We start from the raw sequence: 21571 nt of genomic DNA, 5'->3' as shown, positions 1-21571 counted from the left end.
ATATCTAAGGATTTGGAGCAGCGTCTTGTATGGGGAGGGTTTCACCAGCTCTCAGTAGTCCTAAATCACACAGGTGAAGTTTTGTGAAGTTCAGTCAAAGTGAAAATTTCTCACCTAGAGGCTCTTCCTTCTAATATTTTAAAATATTTTGTGGTAAATGCTTGAAGTTTGTTTTCCCATTCCATTTCCGTGTGTTTATGTTTTTATGAATGAAATTAACACGGAAAAGTTTGCACATGGAACTTTCACTTACAACCTCTTGTTTCTGTTTCATTTTAGCTTTTCTGGCTCTCCCTCAATGCGTGGCTCTTCTGGAAAACCTTCCTGCTCTATTATCAAGGGCTGCAGTATTATTATCTGCATCAGATGTTAGGGGTGAGTGACCCGGACGTTACTTTTTGCCCTGGAAACTGGGATGCTGGGAGATGGGCAAGGGACAGAATGCTTTTGCTAATCAAGGCTGACACAAACTGTCTGCTCATGCCGCAAAGCGGGAAAAGATCAAGTAGGAAATTACTGAGGTACTGCTGACAGTTGTTTAGGTGTAGAAAGTGAACAGTGTTGTGAAAAAAAGAGCCAGTGAAGTGTGGGACCACTATCCACTCCCCTCCTCTCCTCCCTCCCCCCGGTGTTCCCAGCTGCAGACAGGCTCGCGGGAACTGAAACGTGCTCAACAGAGGACTGGAGCTCAACTTCTTGTCATCAAAATGTTTGCCAAACTTATGGGCTCGTGCTGGCAAATTCTGTCTAAGCCAGTTATTGTGACACGTATTTGCTAAAGGAATTCTTTTGATAAGACTTAATTCAGGCTTTTTCATCCTCATAGATCCTTTGTTCTGTGTAAATCATTGTGATCTATATAATTTTACTTTTGTTTTCTAATAACAAGTTCTTGGTATCTGAATGGCATAATGAAAATCTGATTATTTTGATTTAGGAATGGTAAAACCACCACTGGAAGAACCCCAAAAGAATATCTGGGGAAGTGAGATACTGGTCTGTTTTGTGAAGTTATCCACAGCTGCTCCACTGCAGTTGTTTGAAACAACTTCTGACCAAAGGGATAGACTAAGGGTGAACAGCTTTCTGGGGAGTGGGTTTCTCAGAATTTGAGAATCCAGGAAAAAGTGTATGAATAACGTGATGCTGTGTAACACTATGTCATACTCACGCATGGGTTTCAATGGAAAGTTGACACGGGGTTAAAGCATGGGCATCCTAACCTGCTGTAGTGCCTCGAAGTTTTATCTTTGGGAGATCCAGGATGTGTTTTGTTCATATGGTTGATATCATTGCCATAGCTAGCCTGTTCCATAAGTTTTTGGGAATTTGCTTGAAAGCAAGTTGACATGATGCACTTTTTTCTTTTTTTTTTCATTTATGGCTGACTCAGATGTGTTCAAGAAATTAACCTTACCAAAGGTAGTACAAAGCAAAGGGAAAAAAACCCCTTAAATTCTTCATGATGATGACTTTCTTGCCAGAAAAAGCATGAAAACACATTTAATTTTACCGTAATCTCTGATGGCTTTGCAACCCAGTGCCTCCATTTGAAAACTGTTTGTTCCTGGCAGAGCAAGTGGGTTGTTTATAAAGCAGAAGTTCTTGGGTCAGCATGTTGGGCCAGATTGTCAGCTGGTATCAATCAGCAAAGTTCCTCTCAATTCAGAAGAATCATCTGCCTTGTACCAGCTCATCCTCTGGTCTTTTTTTCATTTTTTTATGCTTCACAATGAAAGACACGTGCAGAGAAATATAATGTGGGTTCAGAACCTGTGAGATGATTCAAGCAACAGTTTCCTTGTCTTGGTCAGGAGATGACGACCAGGAGGCCATGTGTTTGAATTTGTCTAATTGTGTCTTCAACAGTGGGGAAAAAAATACCAAATTGGTTTAGAGACTCTAAAATTAGGAGGAAAGCGAAGAGCTAAAAGTCTAAAAGATACTTTGGGTCAAAGTTTGGAAACTAGTGTAAAATTTTTGAAAATATTAAGGGCTGTAAAACCTTCTCATAGTTCACTTTTTACAGTTTTTCTAAATATAATCCTTAGACCCCAAAGTTAGCTTTCTCCCTTCTTTTCAATATATTTGTATATACGTATAAAGCAAACAGTTTATTTTTCAAGGTTGGGAAAACTGAACCCAACCCAAAACTGAATTTTAGTCTGTTAACAGAGTAAGCATGTCTGTACCACAGGTGCTGTCACTTTCCATGGGGATCTTTGCTCCTCTTCTTTTTCTATATTGGTTTGTAGCTACTGGCCCATGGCTCTTCTGCATCACCAGTCTCCTCCCTTTGTCTTAATAGCATGAACTTTTTTACAGATACTTTCATGAAAATTGATTCTTTTTTCCATCCATTTAACAAAAAAGGACAAAAAGGAATGGCATTTTTTTGAATAATAAAAAATATTCTCTTGTTTTTCAGTGAGGTGTGCTGAGGAGTTTTTTCATTTGTACGGTACAATAGCCTAAAGTCTCCTTAAGAACTTTTGCACTTGCAGCACTGAAAGATTTACCACAGGTTATTTTATTGTTTGCCAAGTAACAGGATGGAGAACAAGAAGAGCTGCTGTAGGAAACCAGACTGTAATATGAAATGAGATCTTGGCCTGAATATCATGAATATATTCAGCCCTGCCACGTTTTCATGCCATGCCTTTTCTTTCTGATGTGAAGAAGGAGAAAGAATGTTAGTCTTTGAGTCAGGGGTCACTGAAGTGGTTCACTTTCCTTCAGCATTCTACAGAAGAAGGAGGCTCAGTTTTATTCTTTTCCAATTGCGTCCTCTGCGACCTTGAACAAGATACTTAGCACAGGATCTCAGAATTACTGGGTTACCTAACTCTCACTCAGTCTTTCAATGACAATCTATCTGATCCTTAATTCTATACCTGTAAAGAAGCACTAAGAGTGTGGTGTGTTTTGGAAGTGCAAGGAGAATAAGTAAGTCAAAGACACTGATGTGCTAGGAGAAGGTTAATCAGCTTATTCTATGCTGCAAAATTTAGTGGGTAAATTTATGTTGTGTCAAATTTCACTGATTTGCGTAGTTTGAGCCCTGTTGATGAGACCATGAACTCTTCACTGTGGAATCTCCATCCCTGGAGCTTTTCAAAAACTTGGGGGTTTTGCGCAAAAAAACCTGAGTTTGGTGTTGAACCTGCTTAGAGCCGGAGGTTGGAACAGAGGCATCCCGAGGTGGCTTCCAACCAGAGTAATTCTGTGACTATATGATTCTTGTGGTGTGAGTTCAGCCAGAACCTAGTGGATATAAACCCCTTCCCACTACTTTTGCCTTGATGAAATGTCCCTTTGGACACTGAATTGCTTGTAGCATTGTAAATCATAGTCTTACTGCATGAATGCAGTCATTGCTGCTGATTCAGGAGCATGAATCTCAATTTTTCATAATTTAATAAATGCTAACTTGTGGCCTTAGGTTTCTTAAAAAAGAGGAGCCTGGGAAACACCCTGCAGGCATAGGTTTCTGTTAAGAGTGTGGCAAAGAGGAAAGGACTATTCCCATCTTCATGATAGATACTACAAGATGTAGTTGGCCTGAATTACAGAAGGGAAGATTCATAGGTTACTTGATGTGACTCCAAAATCTCCATTGCGGAAGGTGAGGGAAATTGTCTAGATAATGAATTTCTTTGCAGACCTTGACATTTCTCTTTTCAGATTAGCTTGGCTGTGTTTTTTTCCAACAAGTTTGCTTGTGTCTGACCAGAAATTCAGTGCTGAATTCGGTACCAGCATTATTATAGAACTCAAATCTTGCTTTTAACATAGTTAAATGAAAATCCTGTTTCTTGTTGCTTGAGTTCTTCATGAACAGAAAGAGCATTGGGCTCATTTTGTCATGGTGTGAAAGGTCTCTCTTTCCCCATTCCCTCTCTATTCTCTGCTCAAATGCCTCTAATGTAGTCAAATGGTTGCTAATGCAAGAGATAAGCTTCTGGGTTTCAGACCAAAGTGAAGAAAATGCATTCTTAGAAGGATCACTTTGGGAAAAGGTTGAATAACTGAAAAGGAGACTGAAAGAGAGAACTGCTGCCTCAATTCTTTTATCTATACAGTTGCTGCCTTACTGTGCAGTACTGTACATCAAATTTATGTCATCTTTATTCACTGCTTGGAATCTGTTCCAGATGTTCCAGTAACTTTCATGTCTCTCCTTGCTAGTTTATTGTAATGACAGAAATTTTACTGAGTGAGGCCAAATTCTGCTTTCATTGATCCTTATGCAACCACACTGCAACCTGCTTCCCCCACACATGTAAGCACCAGGGGGAGTTGCGTATCTTGGCCTTTTATTTTCATTAATGCAGCATGGTTTTGCTATTTGTCTTGTAAACAGGCTGTTTGGGATTTGCTCTTTAGAATGTTACATGTAGCAAAAATGTTTGCTAATAGATTTATGTTGCTATGGAGGATATATATATATATAAGTATGCACATGTAGAATTCTTTAATGAAGACTGAGGGAGATACTCCATAAGACCTTATCTTGAATTTGCAAGTAAATCTCTTCTTGCATTCTCTTTGCCTCATTCTACATTTTTTGCTTTGCCAAAACACTTCTTTCCTTCAACCCTTTGTCCTTCCTGAACATCCCACAGGTCAGCATCATTCCTGAGATTATTCTCGATTATGAGCCAGAAGAACTTGGGTTTTGAACCATATAGTTCTTCTGCTTGCTTGCATTTTTTTTTTAGACTCATACGGCAGTAAACCTGTGAAGAACATCTATATTATTAACTTCTATGGGAAAACTTCGACCTTTGCAGAACTTCTTGTGAAAGTCTCAATAGTGGAGGTTGAATTAGTAGAGGTGCATCTTAAATAATTAACTGAAATTTTTATTACTGTATCATGTAGGCTTGTGTTAAAAATTGTCTTGTTGTCATCATTGATCCTTGTTCTAAGTTGATCATGGCATAATACTCTGTGTAGAAGAGAAATGAACTGTGGTCAGAATGTTTCTTTGGTTGATTGGTCAGTATATTATGTATTATTGCTGGACTCCCATGGTATTCCAACAATGTCAGGTCTTAAAATAAAAATAGATGCATTACACTCCATAAGGCTGTTTTTACAGACGATATTACCTACTGTCTTGTGATAAGGTGAAATAATTAATTATAAAGGAAGCCCTAAGTAGCAAACCTTGCATCGCATCTGTGTGACTGTGATTCCTGCTCTGGCCATGAGTTGCAGTGTGTTGTGAATCTCTTGGGGGGGACTTGGTTACCCTTAATCCCTTAATTCATGACCAAATTTTCTCATATCATGCTGCATCATGCAGTATAAACCATTCAAGCTCTTGTTGCTAATTAATGTATGAAATATGGTCATGCTTTGTGATGTTCTTACAGAAGAAGGGTAGTCTGGAGCACTCAAATCTGGAATATAACTTGAGATCCCTTCCAGTCTGTGCGTGTATCCTTCTTCCTGGCACAAAAAGAAACCTGTAACTCGGCAACACCGACAGAAGTATTTTTTAAAATTGTATTGCCTGAGGTCAGAATTCTAACAGTTTAGATTAACTTACTAATAGTTTAATAAAGATGAACATTTGGTCTGAAATCTTGTAAGTGAATACATAGTGCTTGGAGATTATCAGAGGTGTCCCTGCCCATGGCAGGGGGGGTTGGAACTAGATGATCTTTAAGGTCCCTTCCAACCCAAACCATTCTGTGATTCTATGAAGTTGGAAGCTAATATTGAAGATTAACATAGTTGCTTTCTACAGTTGAATGACTGGTTTAAGCAGAAGGAGGAGTACATCTAACACAAAGGGACTGTATATAAAATGAGAACATGACCTAAATATGTGGACAGAACGAGAAGGAAAACCTTTGGAATGCCTGTTTGGTGAGTTACAAGTGAACTGTGAGAATACTGATCCTCAGTGGTGCAGGGAAGATACACCATACCTCATCAAAGAGCTAAAAATATTGTTGCCATTGCCCACTCCTGATGTTTCTCCCTTTCTAGAATACCATATGCAAATTCTGTTTCATATAGGCAAGCAGAAGAGTCAGGTTGAATTAGCAGAGAGATTTGGGCTGCCGTTGAACTCTGTGTAGAGAATTGCTGCTTTTTGCTGGTTTTGTTTTTTTTTTTTTTTTTAATACTTAATATACTTTTTCAAATGTGATTAAAAAATATCACACCACTTAGTCCTAAAATAATTTTTAAAGGTTTGCAGTATATGAGGTTGGGATTTGCAGAGTCCTGCCTTGAAACCTTCCATCTTCAGAAACAAAACCAAGTCAAACTTCTGTAGAAGTTTTCACATATTCTGGTAGTTCACACTACCCTGTGGATTTTTTTTTTTTTTGATAGATCTCCAGCCAGATTTGGCAGGCCTAGGGGAATAATTGCTATCCATATAATTCAGATCTCTCCTTCATCTTAGGTGATCTGTTTCCTGTTACTCAAAACAAGGAGTGCTCTATGAAGAAAAGGAAGTCGGGTCAAAAGGAGGTGTGTTGTGTAGCACCGTTTGTCCCACCTATGAAAACAATTATTTTTAACTCCTCCAGTCGTGATTTGGGGAGGTGGTCTGTGACTTGTACCTACAGAGCAGCATGTGGCTTATGAGTCTTCCTACAACCTTTCAAGTTTCCCTGAACCATGGAAGATTGGAAAAGCTCAAAGATAAGGCCCCCAAAGAGAGCATCAAGCGTGGTGTTTCTACTGCACCACAACCTGTGTATGATTGTTGCTGGTAAGGGACTGAAGTCTTGAGGCACAGAATCACATTCCTTTTATGTGTGTAAGGATTTGCAGTATTCTTCCATTTTTTTGCTACACGATGGGCTTGAAAGATGAGATAGGACAGTGTTTGTTGAAATCTTCCCGTGTTTTCCTCTCCAGTATGTTTTGCAACCATGTGTTGAATATTAGATTTCTGAGCACAGGAGTTACCGGTAACGGTCTGTATTTATGACTGATGAACTTTGGGGAAGTTTGTGGTACACAGTAAGTTACTTTAGCCCTCAACCTAGTTCTGAAATCATTTGCCTAACTGCAGAGTTCATTTCCTACTTAGGTGGCAGAAGCACACAGAATCCAACAAGAACTGACTCTGCTTCTCTGTTGTACTTTGCACGTTTTATGAGTAGCCAGGAGTCCATTCCAATTTCTATGGGACTGTATGTCAAACAGGAATAGCTGGAGACTTTACATTCTCACTATAACTTTTGAGGCCTCTTCTGCCGCTTTGGAGAAGGTAAATATGGTGATTGCTTTATACTTGTCAGGTAAAAAGAAATTTTGCCTAGCTTTCAGGAATTGAGTTTGTAGTGGGTCCAGTTTCCTACTATCCCTGCTGCAGATTTCCTCTGAATTTGGTTAATCCTTTCACTTTTCTATGCCTCTTAGCCCCTCCATGAAATGGGATAAAAGCATGTGTGGTGCTGGGTAGGCAGAGTACAGAGGAGGCTGTCGAATGCTTGGATTTGGTATCAACAAAGGTGGATCAAAGGGAGTGTCCTGCAGAGATTTTTGGGGTGTCTTTTTCTCGCTTTTTGATCCTACAGAAATGTCATACACCACTAACATGAAATAGCTTTTTTTTTTTTTCCCTTAAGACAATGATAATCTTAGGAAGAAAAGAGGATTATATTTCTCTCAGTTCTTAGCTACTTAAGGATATATATTCCCTTCTAGAACCAGTGAATTGCCTTGGAGCAATAGTGATCTTTTCTACTATTGTTTAAAAATCCAACAATTCACTATGTTGTTTCATTATTATGCCACCCAGGCAATGCAAAGGAAGTCAAGAAAGAGACTAGTTGGAAACCATTTGGAAAGAATTAGTTTCATGGGGATATTTTTAGCCTTTGTATATGTGTTAAGAGCAAACTTAGTACTCTGTTACTGTTCTGGGTCTTGCATGAATTGTGATTCTAAGCATTGCTAAATATATTACCCTGCTATTGTTTTCAAATCGGTCATGGGCTTGTTACAGCAAACATTGCCCAACTTCATTACTTCAGAATAAAACCTTAAATGAACCATCGGTGAAAATATTTGAATCACACTTTCCTAGAAGTGCACTGCATATTTGAATAAGATGTTTCCTGCTCTGGTTTTTTTTTCCTTTGTACAGGTGTTGGTAGCATTGAATTAGGATTAATGTAAGGGCATTCTTCTATAGTAATTGCAGAATGAATGAAAATTTGCTGTTTTTTAAATAGTGACATGGAAAAATACAGGAGAAACTTAATAGTAGGGTATCTTTTTCTGTTCGTCATAGCTGATTTATGTGATTTAGACCAGTTAAATTGTTTGGCATTTTGCTTATTTCTTATAATAAATTGTTTTATTTATTTAATACTGTACAGTGTAGAACTAAGTATATTCTAGACTATTCTAAACTAGACTGTTTTGTTGAAGTTCTGTAGGAAGAATAGCTGTGCCTTTTAAAGGAAGTCCTGGATAACTGGTATCATGCCTTATTTATGTTTAAACTCAAAACCCCCCAAATTCCTGAGAAACTATAAGGTATCATTTAGGTCATATAATAAAAGTTATTACAATTTTCAAATTATTTTTCAAACTTATTAATTGTATTGCAACTTTTTTCAGCTTTTAGGTGTTAGGCAAGAATTATAAAAATGGTTCAGTTTACTTCTTGGTTTTGCATATCGTTAGTCCTACATAATTCTTGCTTTTTTCAAACCATGCTCATTTAACCACTGAAAAACTGTAGCACATCAGCAAGCTCTAATAAAAATGCTTATATGTGTTTAATGACCATGTTTGCGAAGTTATTGCTTTTATGAGGTCTATAGCGCATTATAGCTTCCCATTAGAGGAATAATAGTTAATGAAAATAGGGACAGTCTTGTATATGCAAATGGCACATTATAGAGACATTTTACTTGGCATTAAGTCTAATCACTTCAAGAGTATTGTCATTTTATCTGATAGTCTAAAAATATTTACGCTGTTCTAAAGTCACTTTAAGCTGCTGTGGGCAAGGATAGAGAAATATTTATTGTGGTTGTCCACATGAATTTTTTTATCATACTTTGAAGTGAAAAGTGACAGCTCAGTTGCTGAGGTTGTGGCATTGTAGCTGGTGCTCAGTTGTCATAGAATGTGACATGTCATTGCACTTGGTCTCTGAACAAGACATCTGGAGGAGAGGATGATCTAAATTCTGACGAACATGAATTATGAAGGAGAGTAGCAAGAATCACAGAATGGTTTGGCTTGGAAGGGACCTTAAAGACCATCTAGTTCCAACCCCCCTGCCATGGGCAGGGACCCCTTCCGCTAGACCAGGTTGCTCAAAGCCTCCTCCAGCCTGGCCTTGAAGACACCCAGGGATGGGGCATCCACAGCTTCTCTGGGCAACCTGTTCCAGTGCCTTCAGCACCCTCTCAGCGAAGAATTTCTTCCTGATATCTAATCTAAACCCCCCCACTTCCAATTTAAACCCATTTCCCCTTGTCCTGTCACTACAGGCCCTTGTAAAAAGCCGTCACCCAGCTTCCTTGTAGCCCCTTCAGGTACTGGAAGGCTGCAATAAGGTCTCCCCGGAGCCTTCTTTTCTCCAGGCTGAACAAGCCCGACTCTCTCAGCCTTTCATCATAGCAGAGGTGCTCCAGCCCTCTGAGCATCTTCGTGGCCTCCTCTGGACTTGCTCCTACCCGTCAATATCCTTCTGATGTTGAGGGCTCCACAGCTGGACGCAGCACTCCAGGGGGGGTCTTACAAGAGTAGAGTACAGGGGCAGAATCACCTCTACCAAGAATAATCTCTCATTGTTCATGTGAACAGTAAAGTAACAGATGAAATAGAAGCAAGGGAGGTTCTGTGGAAGGAAAAAAAGGATTAAGTGCATTGGAAGAAATAGTGGCGGTCTGGAGGGTGAGAAAGAACTAAGTGATGTAGTTCATTCTAGTCTTATTTTCTATCATTCACTAAGTTAGAGATGCTTCTGTTGTAATTGTCCCTCTCAGTGTAACTTCTGTGAGATCTGCTCCCAGGACGTTTTCCAGGCATCTCACATTTGCATGGCAGAGAGCGAGGTAGAGCATATTTTCTGGGCTGATTGCTCCTACTTCTTATGGGCAGCTTTTGAGAGAAGGTGCCCTTAGGACTGCTTTGCTCTGCAGAAGCTGGTCCTGTCCCATGAGGAGATCCCTAGCTCTAGGGATCTAAGTAACGTAAAGTAGCCAGAAGAGAAATGGGATTTTGGTGGAGAGCTTGTCGCTTCAGGTAGATTGAACAGCTTTACCTTCCGTTTGCCTACTGGCTTGTGCCCAGATGTACTGCAGAGAAGGTGGGGTTACGTGGGTGTTACGAACTGGAGAGCCGGCCGTTTTGATGTCTTCTGGTACTGAGAAGCTCCTGTCATGCCATCGTGCTTGTGATCTTGCTAGGCATGCTAAAGTCCTGTTATTTTGTTTAGTTTTACTAGTTAATATATTCATCTATTCCTGTGACATGTGGATAAATCTGTTAAAAACAATTAATAGCAATTACAAATTTTGAAATTACAAGGCTTTTATAATAACTTTTGTAAAAAATGTATTTCCAAATAAACAAAACCTCTTTGTTTCTCTCCAGTTTTGTTTCTTCTTCTTGATAAAAAAGATATTCATATAATAAACATTTCACTGATTTTTTTTTTTTTTTTGGCTGAGAATAGTAAATGAAGTTTTGTGTCACAGTTTCATTTTGAAAAAGTAATAAACCTTTAGTAATTTTTATTAGATAATTTGTACCTGTTCAAATCATTCACATACCTCTGCAGTATTTGAGTTACTTTATAATGTTATAATAGCTTTTTATTAATTTCTTCAGGAGTTGAAAAACTTGGGGTTTAGAGAACATTGTAAGAAATAACCTTCCAGAAATCTGTTGACAGTCTAAAAGCATCTTTTATATAAGCTAGTAAAATGGTAATTCAACCTAATAACTAAGAGAACAATGGCATTTTGCTAACTTTTTTAAAAAAACATAAATGAGTGAATGTAATAAGATTAAAAAATACAGGGTTATGACATTAATGTGTGCTTTGTTCATTTATTTGACAAGTGGTTTTGTTCTAATTATGTAAGTTCCAAATATACCAGTGAAAGCATTAGTGAAATTAGATTTCATTAGTTCCCAGCTGTTATGTAGTTAAAATGAAGAAAACCTGCTTTCTTTAGGTCCAAATATGGCACTGTATAGTGTGAATGGATGAGGGTTTCTGTGACAATTCCATAACAGTCCTTGAAGCAATATTATAATTTCAGTTTAATTAAATCAGTATTTTTTTTGCATCTTTTTCTGGATTGTTTAGCAGATAATCATTACTATGAAGACACTAGACAGCCACTTAAGTATTTGTCCCTCTTTCTTATTTAATTATAACTATTGAAGCTTTCAGGTAATTTCTTGGCGGATGCTTATTGTTGTCTCGGATGTGTTTTGTTCCATCTGCCTTTGAGCACTGATGAGGATATTGGTTCTTTCAGTTGTCATTTGCTGACAAAAATAATTCTGAATAATATTTTGATGCAAAGGTGAGAGCTGTTTCCCTCAGAGAACAGGGTAGCATGCTTGTGTGTTCATGACCTTTTTTACATGTACTGGAAAAAATAATGTAACTCCACTCTTCTGATGAGTTAAGAAGGCATGGGAACTGGTTTCACAGCAAAGGAGGTTGGATACTGACATCTGAACCATTAGAGTGTCTTTCTCCCTGTAATCCAACTCTTGCTGTATTTGTTCAGCTAGGATTGTGTGTTAGCAGAGCTTCAGCATCTGTCCTCAATCTCAACTGCTGCCTGGTCCTCCTACCGATGTGCCGTGTTGTCTTGGCCTTCCTGCGAGGATCTCAGGTGAGCACTGTCCTCAGGATGCAGCAGTTGAGAAGAGGGTCCTGGTCACTGTTTAGACTAAAAATAATAGGGAAAAATCTGTCGTGTCCCTGTCTATTACACAGTGTGTGCTTGCATGGTACAAGTGTCAGACATTCAGCCTAGGTTTGTGACTCCTTTGAAGTCGGTGCCTTGGCTGGCATTGTCTGCTTTGACTCAACTTGCTGTGAGGGACGTGTCTTCAAAGCATTTTTGAGGGGTGGGGAGTTGCTGTGCAACTGTCACCAGACTAAGTGTCCTCTTTCTTTCTCAACTCAATATTAAAGACATCTTTGTCCTCCACTGGACATAACAGAAGTTTAAATGAAAATACCCAACCTGATACATTCGTTACATGGGAGAAAAAGGGTTCTGGCAAAGCTAGGAGGGTTTGTTTTCTGTACCTGTATTCAGTTAACAGTAGCTTGGCTTGTTTGTGATTCACCACTGGCTTTTACAGAAATAGAAGTAATGTTTTTGAGGAACTTTTTGTGTTTTCTATGTGGTTGCAAATTGAACCTGTGTGTTCTGTTCATCATGTGACAGCTCCTATAAGATTTGATGCCTATAGATGCATATATGTACACAAATATACCTTTCCCTCTGATCCTGCTCGCTAAAGGGTCAGTGACACCTACAGCAATTTGTGCTGGAATTCCTAAATTTTAAGGCCAGAAGGGACATTTCTTCTTGTGCTCTTGACATCTATGTAATTCAGATCCAACCAACTGTAATTTCTTCATTAAGACGTCAAAATTGGCTTATTTACACAATGCTGTTGTTTTTAAATTTAGGTGCTGTGCTTGCAAGGGTATTAAACCTAGTAAAACCTGAAATTGCTATTATATCACCTCAGTTGCTGTTAGTATTTTTTTTCTTTGCTTTGTTTTAGAAGAGAGATTGCTTGAATTCTTCTCTTTAACCAGAAGGCTGCTAGATAAAAGCAAAACTTTCCATGTGACATGTGGAGTTACAATATGCATCTTCTCAGGTGAGATCTTACTGTGCTGAGCAGCAGCTTGTTTGGGAAAAGCACTGAAGTAGTGCTTTGTGGTTTTTCTTGTACAGTACATTTGGGGGTAGTCTTGCTCTGTGCTTTCCTGCCTTAAACTGTGAATGCTTTCTCAGATGTGTGTGGGTTTTGGTTTATTTTTCTTTTAAACGCATGGGCTTACATCCTAATGCCGAGCCTTTCCTTAAAATTCCAGTTTCTAAAAGGACAGGTAGGTGAGATCAGGTCAAAATCTGCCATTACAAGTGGCCTTCATTGTGCTTAAGGAATTTGAGTGAAGAAGCAAGGAGCCACAGGTTTATCTGCAGAAGAGGGAGCAGTGGAGACAGATACCCAATTTGGTGAAGAAGAAATATTCTTGGGTGGACACCTGTGAATGTTGTTTCCCAGCTGAAGCATTGCAATAAGGAAATACTTGCTGTAGTGTTAGAAATCTTTAAATGCATGCAGCTTTCTGCCATGAATATCTATAACCTGATTTACTTTACAAAAAGAATTCCTTAGTTCCTGATGCATCCTATGCAGGTGATGTGGTTATAGCTTGGCATCTGGGTAGCTACTTTTCTCTGTTTCAGGGGAACACCTACTGCTTGTTTATGGATCTCAGCCTTACTCTGTTGTTTTTTAGTCTTACATGTTGCTGCTCATCTGGTGAACGCTCTTAACTTCTCAGAGAACTACAACGAAGACTTTCTGGCACTAAATGCAGCAAATTATCGTGGTGAGGTGAGCCAGCTGTCCTCTTGTATTTTGGTTTTAAGTATGTAATTTAAATATATGATTATCTGTATATTCAATTCCCTTGTGTGATCCATCCTGTGATCTCTACAGTGCTGCTGTTTTGTGCACTGAAAACTTAGGATCACATGGATTGCTGGGGATTTTACTTCTTTCTCTGGACAAGGCATGTATTAAACACTTTTTGTTTAATCTGTCAGGATTCAGTCAGGTTGGATTATGAGGTGGAGAATGCTGTCATTAGGTCCTTTCACCTTGCACCCTGTTCTTCTCTTTTGCTTCCCTCTGTTCCTTGGGTGGGCATGGATGAGAAACTTGCTGCTCTTTAGGAAAATACATTCTGCATTTGTCCTATTTAGAATATAGTGCTATGTGACATATACTGGGGATTTGAGGATAGGGAGATTTGAGTCTGATTTTGAATTTTTAAACTGCAGTGGGAACTGGAGTATGTGTGCTAAGAGTGGAATTAGTTATCTGCATGAGCTGGGCTGAAAGCTGATTTCTGCTTACAAAGTACTTGGTTTGCATGAGTTCTCTGACTGTGGTGCAGATCTCTTGCAGGCATTCCAGGGTCATAGTCCCTCCTCCAGGTGCTCGCTTGTGCATTTGGCACTGGAGAGAGATTTGCAGTTTTCAGAAGTAAGACCAGAATCCAGGATTCTTTTTCCTTTGGGCTACAATCAAGTTCTCTCTTGTTTATATTTATTCTCGTTTCAAGTCTGAATTTCTTTTCTACCAGCTTCATTAGGAAAGATTTAGAATGATCCTATCCCAGCTGCATCCTTTCCTGGAAAAGGAGAGCTTGACTCAGCCCAGGCTCAAAAGGACCAACAATCAAGGTCTTCCACTCCCTGGGTGAATGATCTAATCACAGACGTATTCTATGGCAGAAGGACATGCCAACACCAACTGTTGTGCTGAGGTTCTGGATTAAAGTGTCTGCAAGAGTTAGGAGAGGTTTAATAGACCCAGCCTCATCAGGAACATTAGCAGGAGCTTGCCTGGGGCAAGAACATGCCATGGTGTCCATGGCAGCCTGTACTAAGCAGCCTTAGGTATTTTTCAATAGAAAGTGGAGATAATAACACATTTTTAGTAACTCTGGGACGACAGCCTCCGAGGTTTTAGGTGCTCTAGTAGCTCTTGAACCTTTGTGCTAGGATTCCTCTTAAACCTGTTTTTTAACTGTGGTGGGCAGCCTGGATGCTACTGTCATCGTCTGTACGTGGGTGCGCACATCTGGTGGCAGGCAAGGTCAGGGAGGGGGACTCTTTGTTTTCCCTGACCTGTATGAAGACTGCTCACCTCCCCTCACTGCATTTTACTGCAAGTTTAAGAGAAGTTTTTAAAAAGTTTTTCTCTGCAGTGAAGACACAACCTCACAAGGTGTAGGACTCAGGGGAGCGAGGCATTTTCCTGTGAGGTTGACATATCCCCTCTTCCTTTCACATGTGGTGAAGGACACAGGAACATCTGGTCTTGTCTTGTCAGCTCCTTTGTGTTCAGTCCTGCTTCACTGGAGTCCACTGCAAATCTCTTGGTGATTTAACTGGCAGTAAGATCCTTGCCGATGGTCTTTCATTTAAATTCAAAATCGCTCTCTTCTGCTCCCCTCTATCCTCCCAAAGGCATAACTGAGTAAAGTTAGGCTTTCAAAAACCATTTATTTGTAAAATTATCTGGATCTTATTTTTTCATAACAGATCAGAACTGTCTTCAGTGGGGGAATGCAAAGGCTAAGGCTTTCATTTCTGTAAAACTGCAGTCAGTGTAAATTGCTACTGAATACCAAATCCATTCCTGCATCCAGATTTAGGGATTGCATATACCATTGAGCACATGAGCTTTATGAGCTGCTTGTTATTCTTATTACTGCATTATTCATACAGATATAAAAACATATATGGTCACTTTTTTTTATTTGGACTGTCTGTTTTTCAGGACCCAAGGAAACTGCTTTTTGCTACCGGTAAGTCTGTATCAAAACTGAATGAGGAAATCTGCTGCTTCTCATCATCCCTCTGCAGACAAAACATTTTGATGCTGTGTTCGCATGTTCCATTTGTTGTATCTGTTAGGTTGAGATGTATTATTTGTGTTAATATAACCTGGGTTTGCTTATCCAGTAGTCAGGAGGGAGGAATTACATAAGCTGTGTGTGTAGTAGGATGAGCAGCATCTTCAAAGCTGTTGTTGTACAGATGAGTCAGTGGAAAACCATCAGTTTCAAACAGAGATTCTGCATAATATTAAAACCAAATTCTTAAATGATCCAATTTCTAGAAAAAAAAACACAACAAAAAGTGGTCTTCTTGCTTCAGCTGGTTTATTTAAGGGTTGGTTTGACTTCAGAGCCATCTAAACTGTTACACGGGAATCAGGCTTCAGTGCTCATAAAGAATAAATAAGCAAAAAGACATTTTTTAGGAATTTAGAAGGGACCAATGTTAGGGTATGGAGGGGTAAGCACAAGGCTGAGTTGTAGTGCTTCACCAGCAGGTAGAGGTCCTTTCTCAGGTCATCGCTCTTTCACTCTTATTTAGATCAAATGCAAAAGTCTCAGCTTGGCAGCATGTAGGGCAAGGTCCAAAGGAATCAGTCTGGACAGCAACAAATGGGGTTCTAAACTTCTCCATACCTATAAATTTACTAGAATTGCCGGCCTGTGGGAAAGGGCTTTCCAAAAACCCTAAGCGAGGTTTAGGTTGGTTGAGAGTGGGGGAAGTGAGAAAGTGAGCTGATAGAAATTGAGGTACAAGTTAACTGCTAACTGGAAATAGGTTGGGTGGCTGGTGGTGTTAGTGGGTCAGTGGTGAGGCTTGAAACAGGGTAGCTCAGAGGGGAGGGAGTTAAAGATTGGGAGGGAGAATCAGAACAAGCAGCTAGTGTTATATTTAATATCTTAGATAAAGGAAAAGGTCTTGGGGTGAAGAATTAGTGTAGAGGCTCCATCAAATATTGTCACAGTTTTTGCGGACAACTTGAGACCTCTCTAGTTGAGCAGAGGATCTGCAAGGTCCTTTTACCCTCTCACAGCCAGGAAAATGTTTCATTTTCAAAAATTTGAGCACGTTGTTGCAAAAAGCAGGGATTCCAAGACATCTTAAATCACTCACATCACTCCCTAACAACTGGTAATTAACATTTATTATTTGTGATGTGGGAATGCCCAGCCAGGGACCAAGATTTTGCTGCACTGGGGACTGTGCAAAAAAAAAATGGTGTCTTCCCAAACAGTTCAGAACTAGGTTTTTTTTAACACAGTGAGGAGAAGGAATAAGGAGTTGGAAGGATTTACAGTGTGGTGGCTTTTCAGATCAGTCCAGGAAAGAACCTCCTTGCTTAAGGGTGTGAGGCTAGCTCTGGAAGGCACAAGTCTGCAAGATTATGGTTAGTGGAGGAAAAACCAGACAGTGACAGTGAGTAGAGGAAACACTAAAAATGCACTGAACTGGGGCAAGTGATTTAAAGTTTGCAATTTGCTGGAGAAGAGAACTGAAGAACTGGATGTAAAAGGGGCTGTGTCTTGTCAGGTGCTGTACTGCAATTGGGTTGGAAGTGTTTGTGTCAGAGGGAAGACTGATTGCACACTACCTGTCAGATTAAGGAAGAAGAAATGAAGGAGGCAATGGAAAGAATTCACATCTTGTATTGCAACTCCTTTTAATTGTAAACTTTCCGTGCAGGCGTAACGTAAAATTACGTTTCTTATGCAGTCCATGGCAAAACTTTGACTGATTGTAGGATCAGGTTTTTTCCTACAGTTTGTAAAACTGAGGCATAATTTGGGACATATCAGTTTTGGGTATCAAACTTTTCAACAAGTGGATATTGAGAAGTTTATAAAAAGATTGGGAATTGTCTATTGATAAGAGTCTAAAATCACAATCATCTTAAAAATTAGCTTGTTCTTATCATTAGGATATGAACCTGTAAAAATGCTGGGCCATTAAAATCTGGTTTTGCCATTTACGTTCATGACAGCTGGTTGAGATGCTTTTATTCTGACTGACACTAAACCAGCACTTATTTAGCTTTGTGCTTGGTGATTTGCCTGAATGACTTTATTTAAATCCAAACATATGGCTTTTAGGGTGACCAGAGACTATGCTTTAAAAATATCATTCTTCAAGTATTCAAGTGGTTTGATGTAATGCTTCATGGATTTTTAGGTTCTTATTTCTTAATTCGTATTCTTAATTCCTGGGATGGCAATTGTTAAGATAAGGTTCTGAAAACCAGTGGTAACTTTGGTTGGGATTTTTCTCATCTGTCTTTAGGCCAATGGTTTACTGTACTTTATGGACAGGATTCTACTTTAGGATGAGATGAATCATGCTGTAGGAAAACTTGTTTCTTTCCTTTGACTCTTAACAAAGAGCTACGGATAGACTAGGTCTGATACAAATGGCATTTGAGCAGATGAGACCAAGTCGTTAACGTTTCTAACATTTCCTTCCCAATTGCTGGCTGTAGATCACTCTCGCAGACCTTGCTCTACAGGCAACAATTTCAAGCATGATACAATGCCATGGAGAGTAATTTCAGGCTCTTTCTCATTCCAGGGTAAAACGGGTTGGCAGACAATTCTAGTGACAGCTTGCATAGAAATTGATTTGCCTGAAATTCTGTCTCTGACCAGGTTTTTAATTGTCATGTTCAGCAGAGTTTGGGGTTTGGAATAAAAAGTTGTTATCGAAACTTGTACAGTCAGTCTTACAAATAAACAAATAGACAGGATTTGTTCTTGATTACCTGCTTAGAGACAAATGTCATGAGCAGAAGATTACAGGCACATAGACCAACAGAAAATTAGTGAAATGGTGAAATGCAAGGAAAAGGGCAGTCTTCTCTTATGTGGGAAATAACATCTCTTTACTATCTTCTTTGGTACGCAAATTGTCTTCAAGAGATAAATACATGCAAGAGTGATTGAATCATGATTTGTTTGTCTAATAACTTCCACCTTCTAAAAAGGATCACAGAAGACAAGTATACCTCTTGACAGATCAAATGCAAGTCATCTTATGTCTGTTTTAGTTCCAGGTCTGACTGGAGTCATTATGGTGTTAGTATTATTCCTAATGTGTACAGCTTCAACGTATGCCATCAGGTAAGACATAATCTGATCATTATGCTGAAAATGCCATTTCAGTAATCATATTCTCATACTGATTAGAGGGAATGAAGAGTAAATGCAATACGAGGCAAGAAATATTTAAATGAGTGTTAAAAACACCAGTTTTCTTGCCCTGGTTTTTTTTTTTTTTTTCCTTTTTGTTAAACTAGCTTACAGGTAAATTAGCACAGTGAATTTTGTATTCAAAAAATTAAAAACCCTGATTAAATTGCCTTCAGGAAAAAGTACTGTTTGAGGAAAATGCTCGGTTATATATCTAGACCTTTAAAAGTGCAAATAGTTCATTTTTCCTGTTTGTACAGGGAAGCAGTAAACTAAGCATATAGAAAGTTCTGACCAATGCATAAATTAAGGCCGGTGGAAGTAAAATAAGATGATATCTTTATCTTAATTATTTTCACCAATTAATTGTAACAACAAACTAAAAAAAGCAGCAACAAAAAAACGCAGCAACGAAGCAACTGAAACAGAATTGTGCTACTTAAGTAGAATGTTGCTTTTTTTAAAGAGCTGCTTCTGGTTGTCAGATTTATTCTTTTTCATGTTGATGATAATTTTGAAATAGCAATACAGTACTGGCTCAGAGTTGTTGCTGGGATTTCAAAAGGTTTTGTCCTGCAGCGTGTTGCATTCTGCACCAACATTATTGACCACATGTTATAGTGCATTTGAATGACTGGTACCCTGGAGAATCTAGCCCAATGCTGTACCCTTTTCAAGGCTTGGATTCGGCAATTGAAGCATATAAAAAGATAAAAAACCCTGAATTTTTATAGCAGTCTCTGGTGATTTCAAAGACTTATTATGTAAATACATCATCTCAATTCGGCAAACACTGAAGGATATTTTAATTCCATATCTTCAAACATTAACGGTGCTTCACCGATGTGAGCTAGATATGTGGTTTTGAACTTTGTTGGACTAATCTCTTTCCTGAGTAGCAATGTGATCAGGCAGTAATTCAATAAAGTTGAGCAAATGCTTGTGCAGTTTCTGTAGACAAAGATACTTCCAGGGTTGAGCCCTTTCTGAGAAATTGTAGGCTGCAGAAGTGCAGGATAAGGATAAGTCAGACATGGCTGCATATTACATAGTCCACACAGATGGCTCTACTTGTAAAAGAAAGCCAGTTTTGGGAAGATGGAAAAATAAAACAATTACTTCACTCTGCAGCAGTGAGCCAGAAAAAAGCCCTGTTTTATCCAAGGCTGTGATAAATTTGAAAAAAACCCAGCAATTTATTAATGATTGGGAAACAGAAAAATATATGTAGTTGCAAACATATTCTTGGAAACAGTAATTTTGGGGTTCATGCAACAAAGGTTTCCACTTGTGAAGTTACATGCTGGTTATTTCCTTCTTCAGTTACTGTATGTGCAAGCACTTTCCCATCCTTTTGCCATCTAGCCAGCAGAATCAAAGCCCTTAAGAGATCATCTGCATCTCTGGTTTCTTTAGCAATAATTCTTATTTAGAAATTTTCTCCTGGCTTTTCCCTCAGGCATGTGGCTCAAGCTCGTTTTTATGGTGTGTTTTCCTAAGGAAACAAGCTTTTGTGTGCATCTTTCAGTCCCTCTTCAGTCTCTTGTCCTGTGGATTCTCATGTGCCTTATAACGGCTAAGATCAGGCTACAGTCTTAGGAAAAGTAATTGTGATGTTCACTGCCTATCAGAAACTGGGATTTTCAAAAAGTGTTTCAGAGACTATTACACTCTCTGGGATTTCAGCCCTAATCCGCTCTTGCACACTGATCCGCTTAATCATTTCTTACTTCATATATTCTTCCTGAAATTTTTCTATGCATGATTATCCTGCTATTTTTGTGCCTTTACTTGTTCAGTAAACTGTGTGAATAAGTATTAGGAGGATTGAATTAGCTGCTAATGTTTTAAAGGGGGAAAATGAGTATTGTTTCAAAAATGTGCTAAATTTTTGCAATGTCATTTCTGAGAATTAGACCAACCTTTTTTCGTTGTTTGTTGGAAGGGTTATTAGAAAATACAATAAATCCTGTAAATAAATGTTGACATTTCTGCTAACTTTCAAATGAATGTTTTTCAAGAGATTTTCATTTTACACAATTACTAGTGACTTTGGAAATCATGTATTTAAAAAAAACATTAAAATATAAGCTGCTCCAGTGCCATCTCCTTTTGTAACCAAATATTCCAATCTTCAATCTCATCTTCTAAACTACTACATATCTTCCTTTTCAAAACTAGCTGTAACAGGGTTAAAAATATTATTCCAAAACTGCTGCTTACTGTGTCCTGGTTTAATATATATTCCTCTCAGCACAAATCCAAATCATAGTCTCATACTAGCTACTGTGAGGAAAATTAACTCTGTCCCAGCCAAAACCAGCACACTGTGGCCCTCTAAAGCATGGCAATCTTCCCTTTCATTTTCAGTAAGTTGACTCTTGCGGGTCTTCACCTGCAAAATTCTAAAGTAGGTTAACCAAAATTAAAATTAAATATTCAATTTGATCTCAAATTTTCAGGACTTTGAGTTCCTAAGAAATTAATTCATTCTCTGAATAATGTCTGTTTTAACACCTAAGAAGGTAAAATAATAAATGTTCTGAAGAACTGTAAAAATGCATATGTAGCAGTAAGAAAAGTGTATTTGAACAGTACATGTGACTGTAGGACACAGTTTAAGAAGGATATAAGTAAGAATTATATAATTATTAAAATGTTGGAAATGTGCTTCATGGTTCAAGGATCTTCATCCCTTTAGTTCAAGGAGGTGAAGTTGAGAGAACTTGATTATATTTAGGGGAACTTGATACTTGTGAG

General features: G+C 38.6%; 1 protein-coding gene across 1 annotated transcript in view; it reads left to right on the top strand.

Moving 5' to 3' along the window:
• Positions 1-285: 285 nt before the first annotated feature.
• The window catches only part of NOX4 (NADPH oxidase 4), a gene marked incomplete at its 3' end in the record, with an annotated part of 30924 nt that continues 9638 nt past the window's right edge, over positions 286-21571 (top strand). Inside the window, exons 1-6 of the mRNA XM_010150489.1 lie at positions 286-375; positions 11751-11858; positions 12774-12867; positions 13517-13614; positions 15571-15598; positions 18670-18742. Coding sequence (XP_010148791.1) covers positions 367-375; positions 11751-11858; positions 12774-12867; positions 13517-13614; positions 15571-15598; positions 18670-18742 — 410 coding nt within the window. The remainder of the gene's footprint in view (positions 376-11750; positions 11859-12773; positions 12868-13516; positions 13615-15570; positions 15599-18669; positions 18743-21571) is intronic.

The sequence above is a fragment of the Eurypyga helias genome, unplaced genomic scaffold (assembly GCF_000690775.1).
Source record: "Eurypyga helias isolate BGI_N326 unplaced genomic scaffold, ASM69077v1 scaffold6244, whole genome shotgun sequence".
Classification (NCBI taxonomy): domain Eukaryota; kingdom Metazoa; phylum Chordata; class Aves; order Eurypygiformes; family Eurypygidae; genus Eurypyga; species Eurypyga helias.
This window is presented reverse-complemented; position numbering and strand designations above follow the sequence as displayed.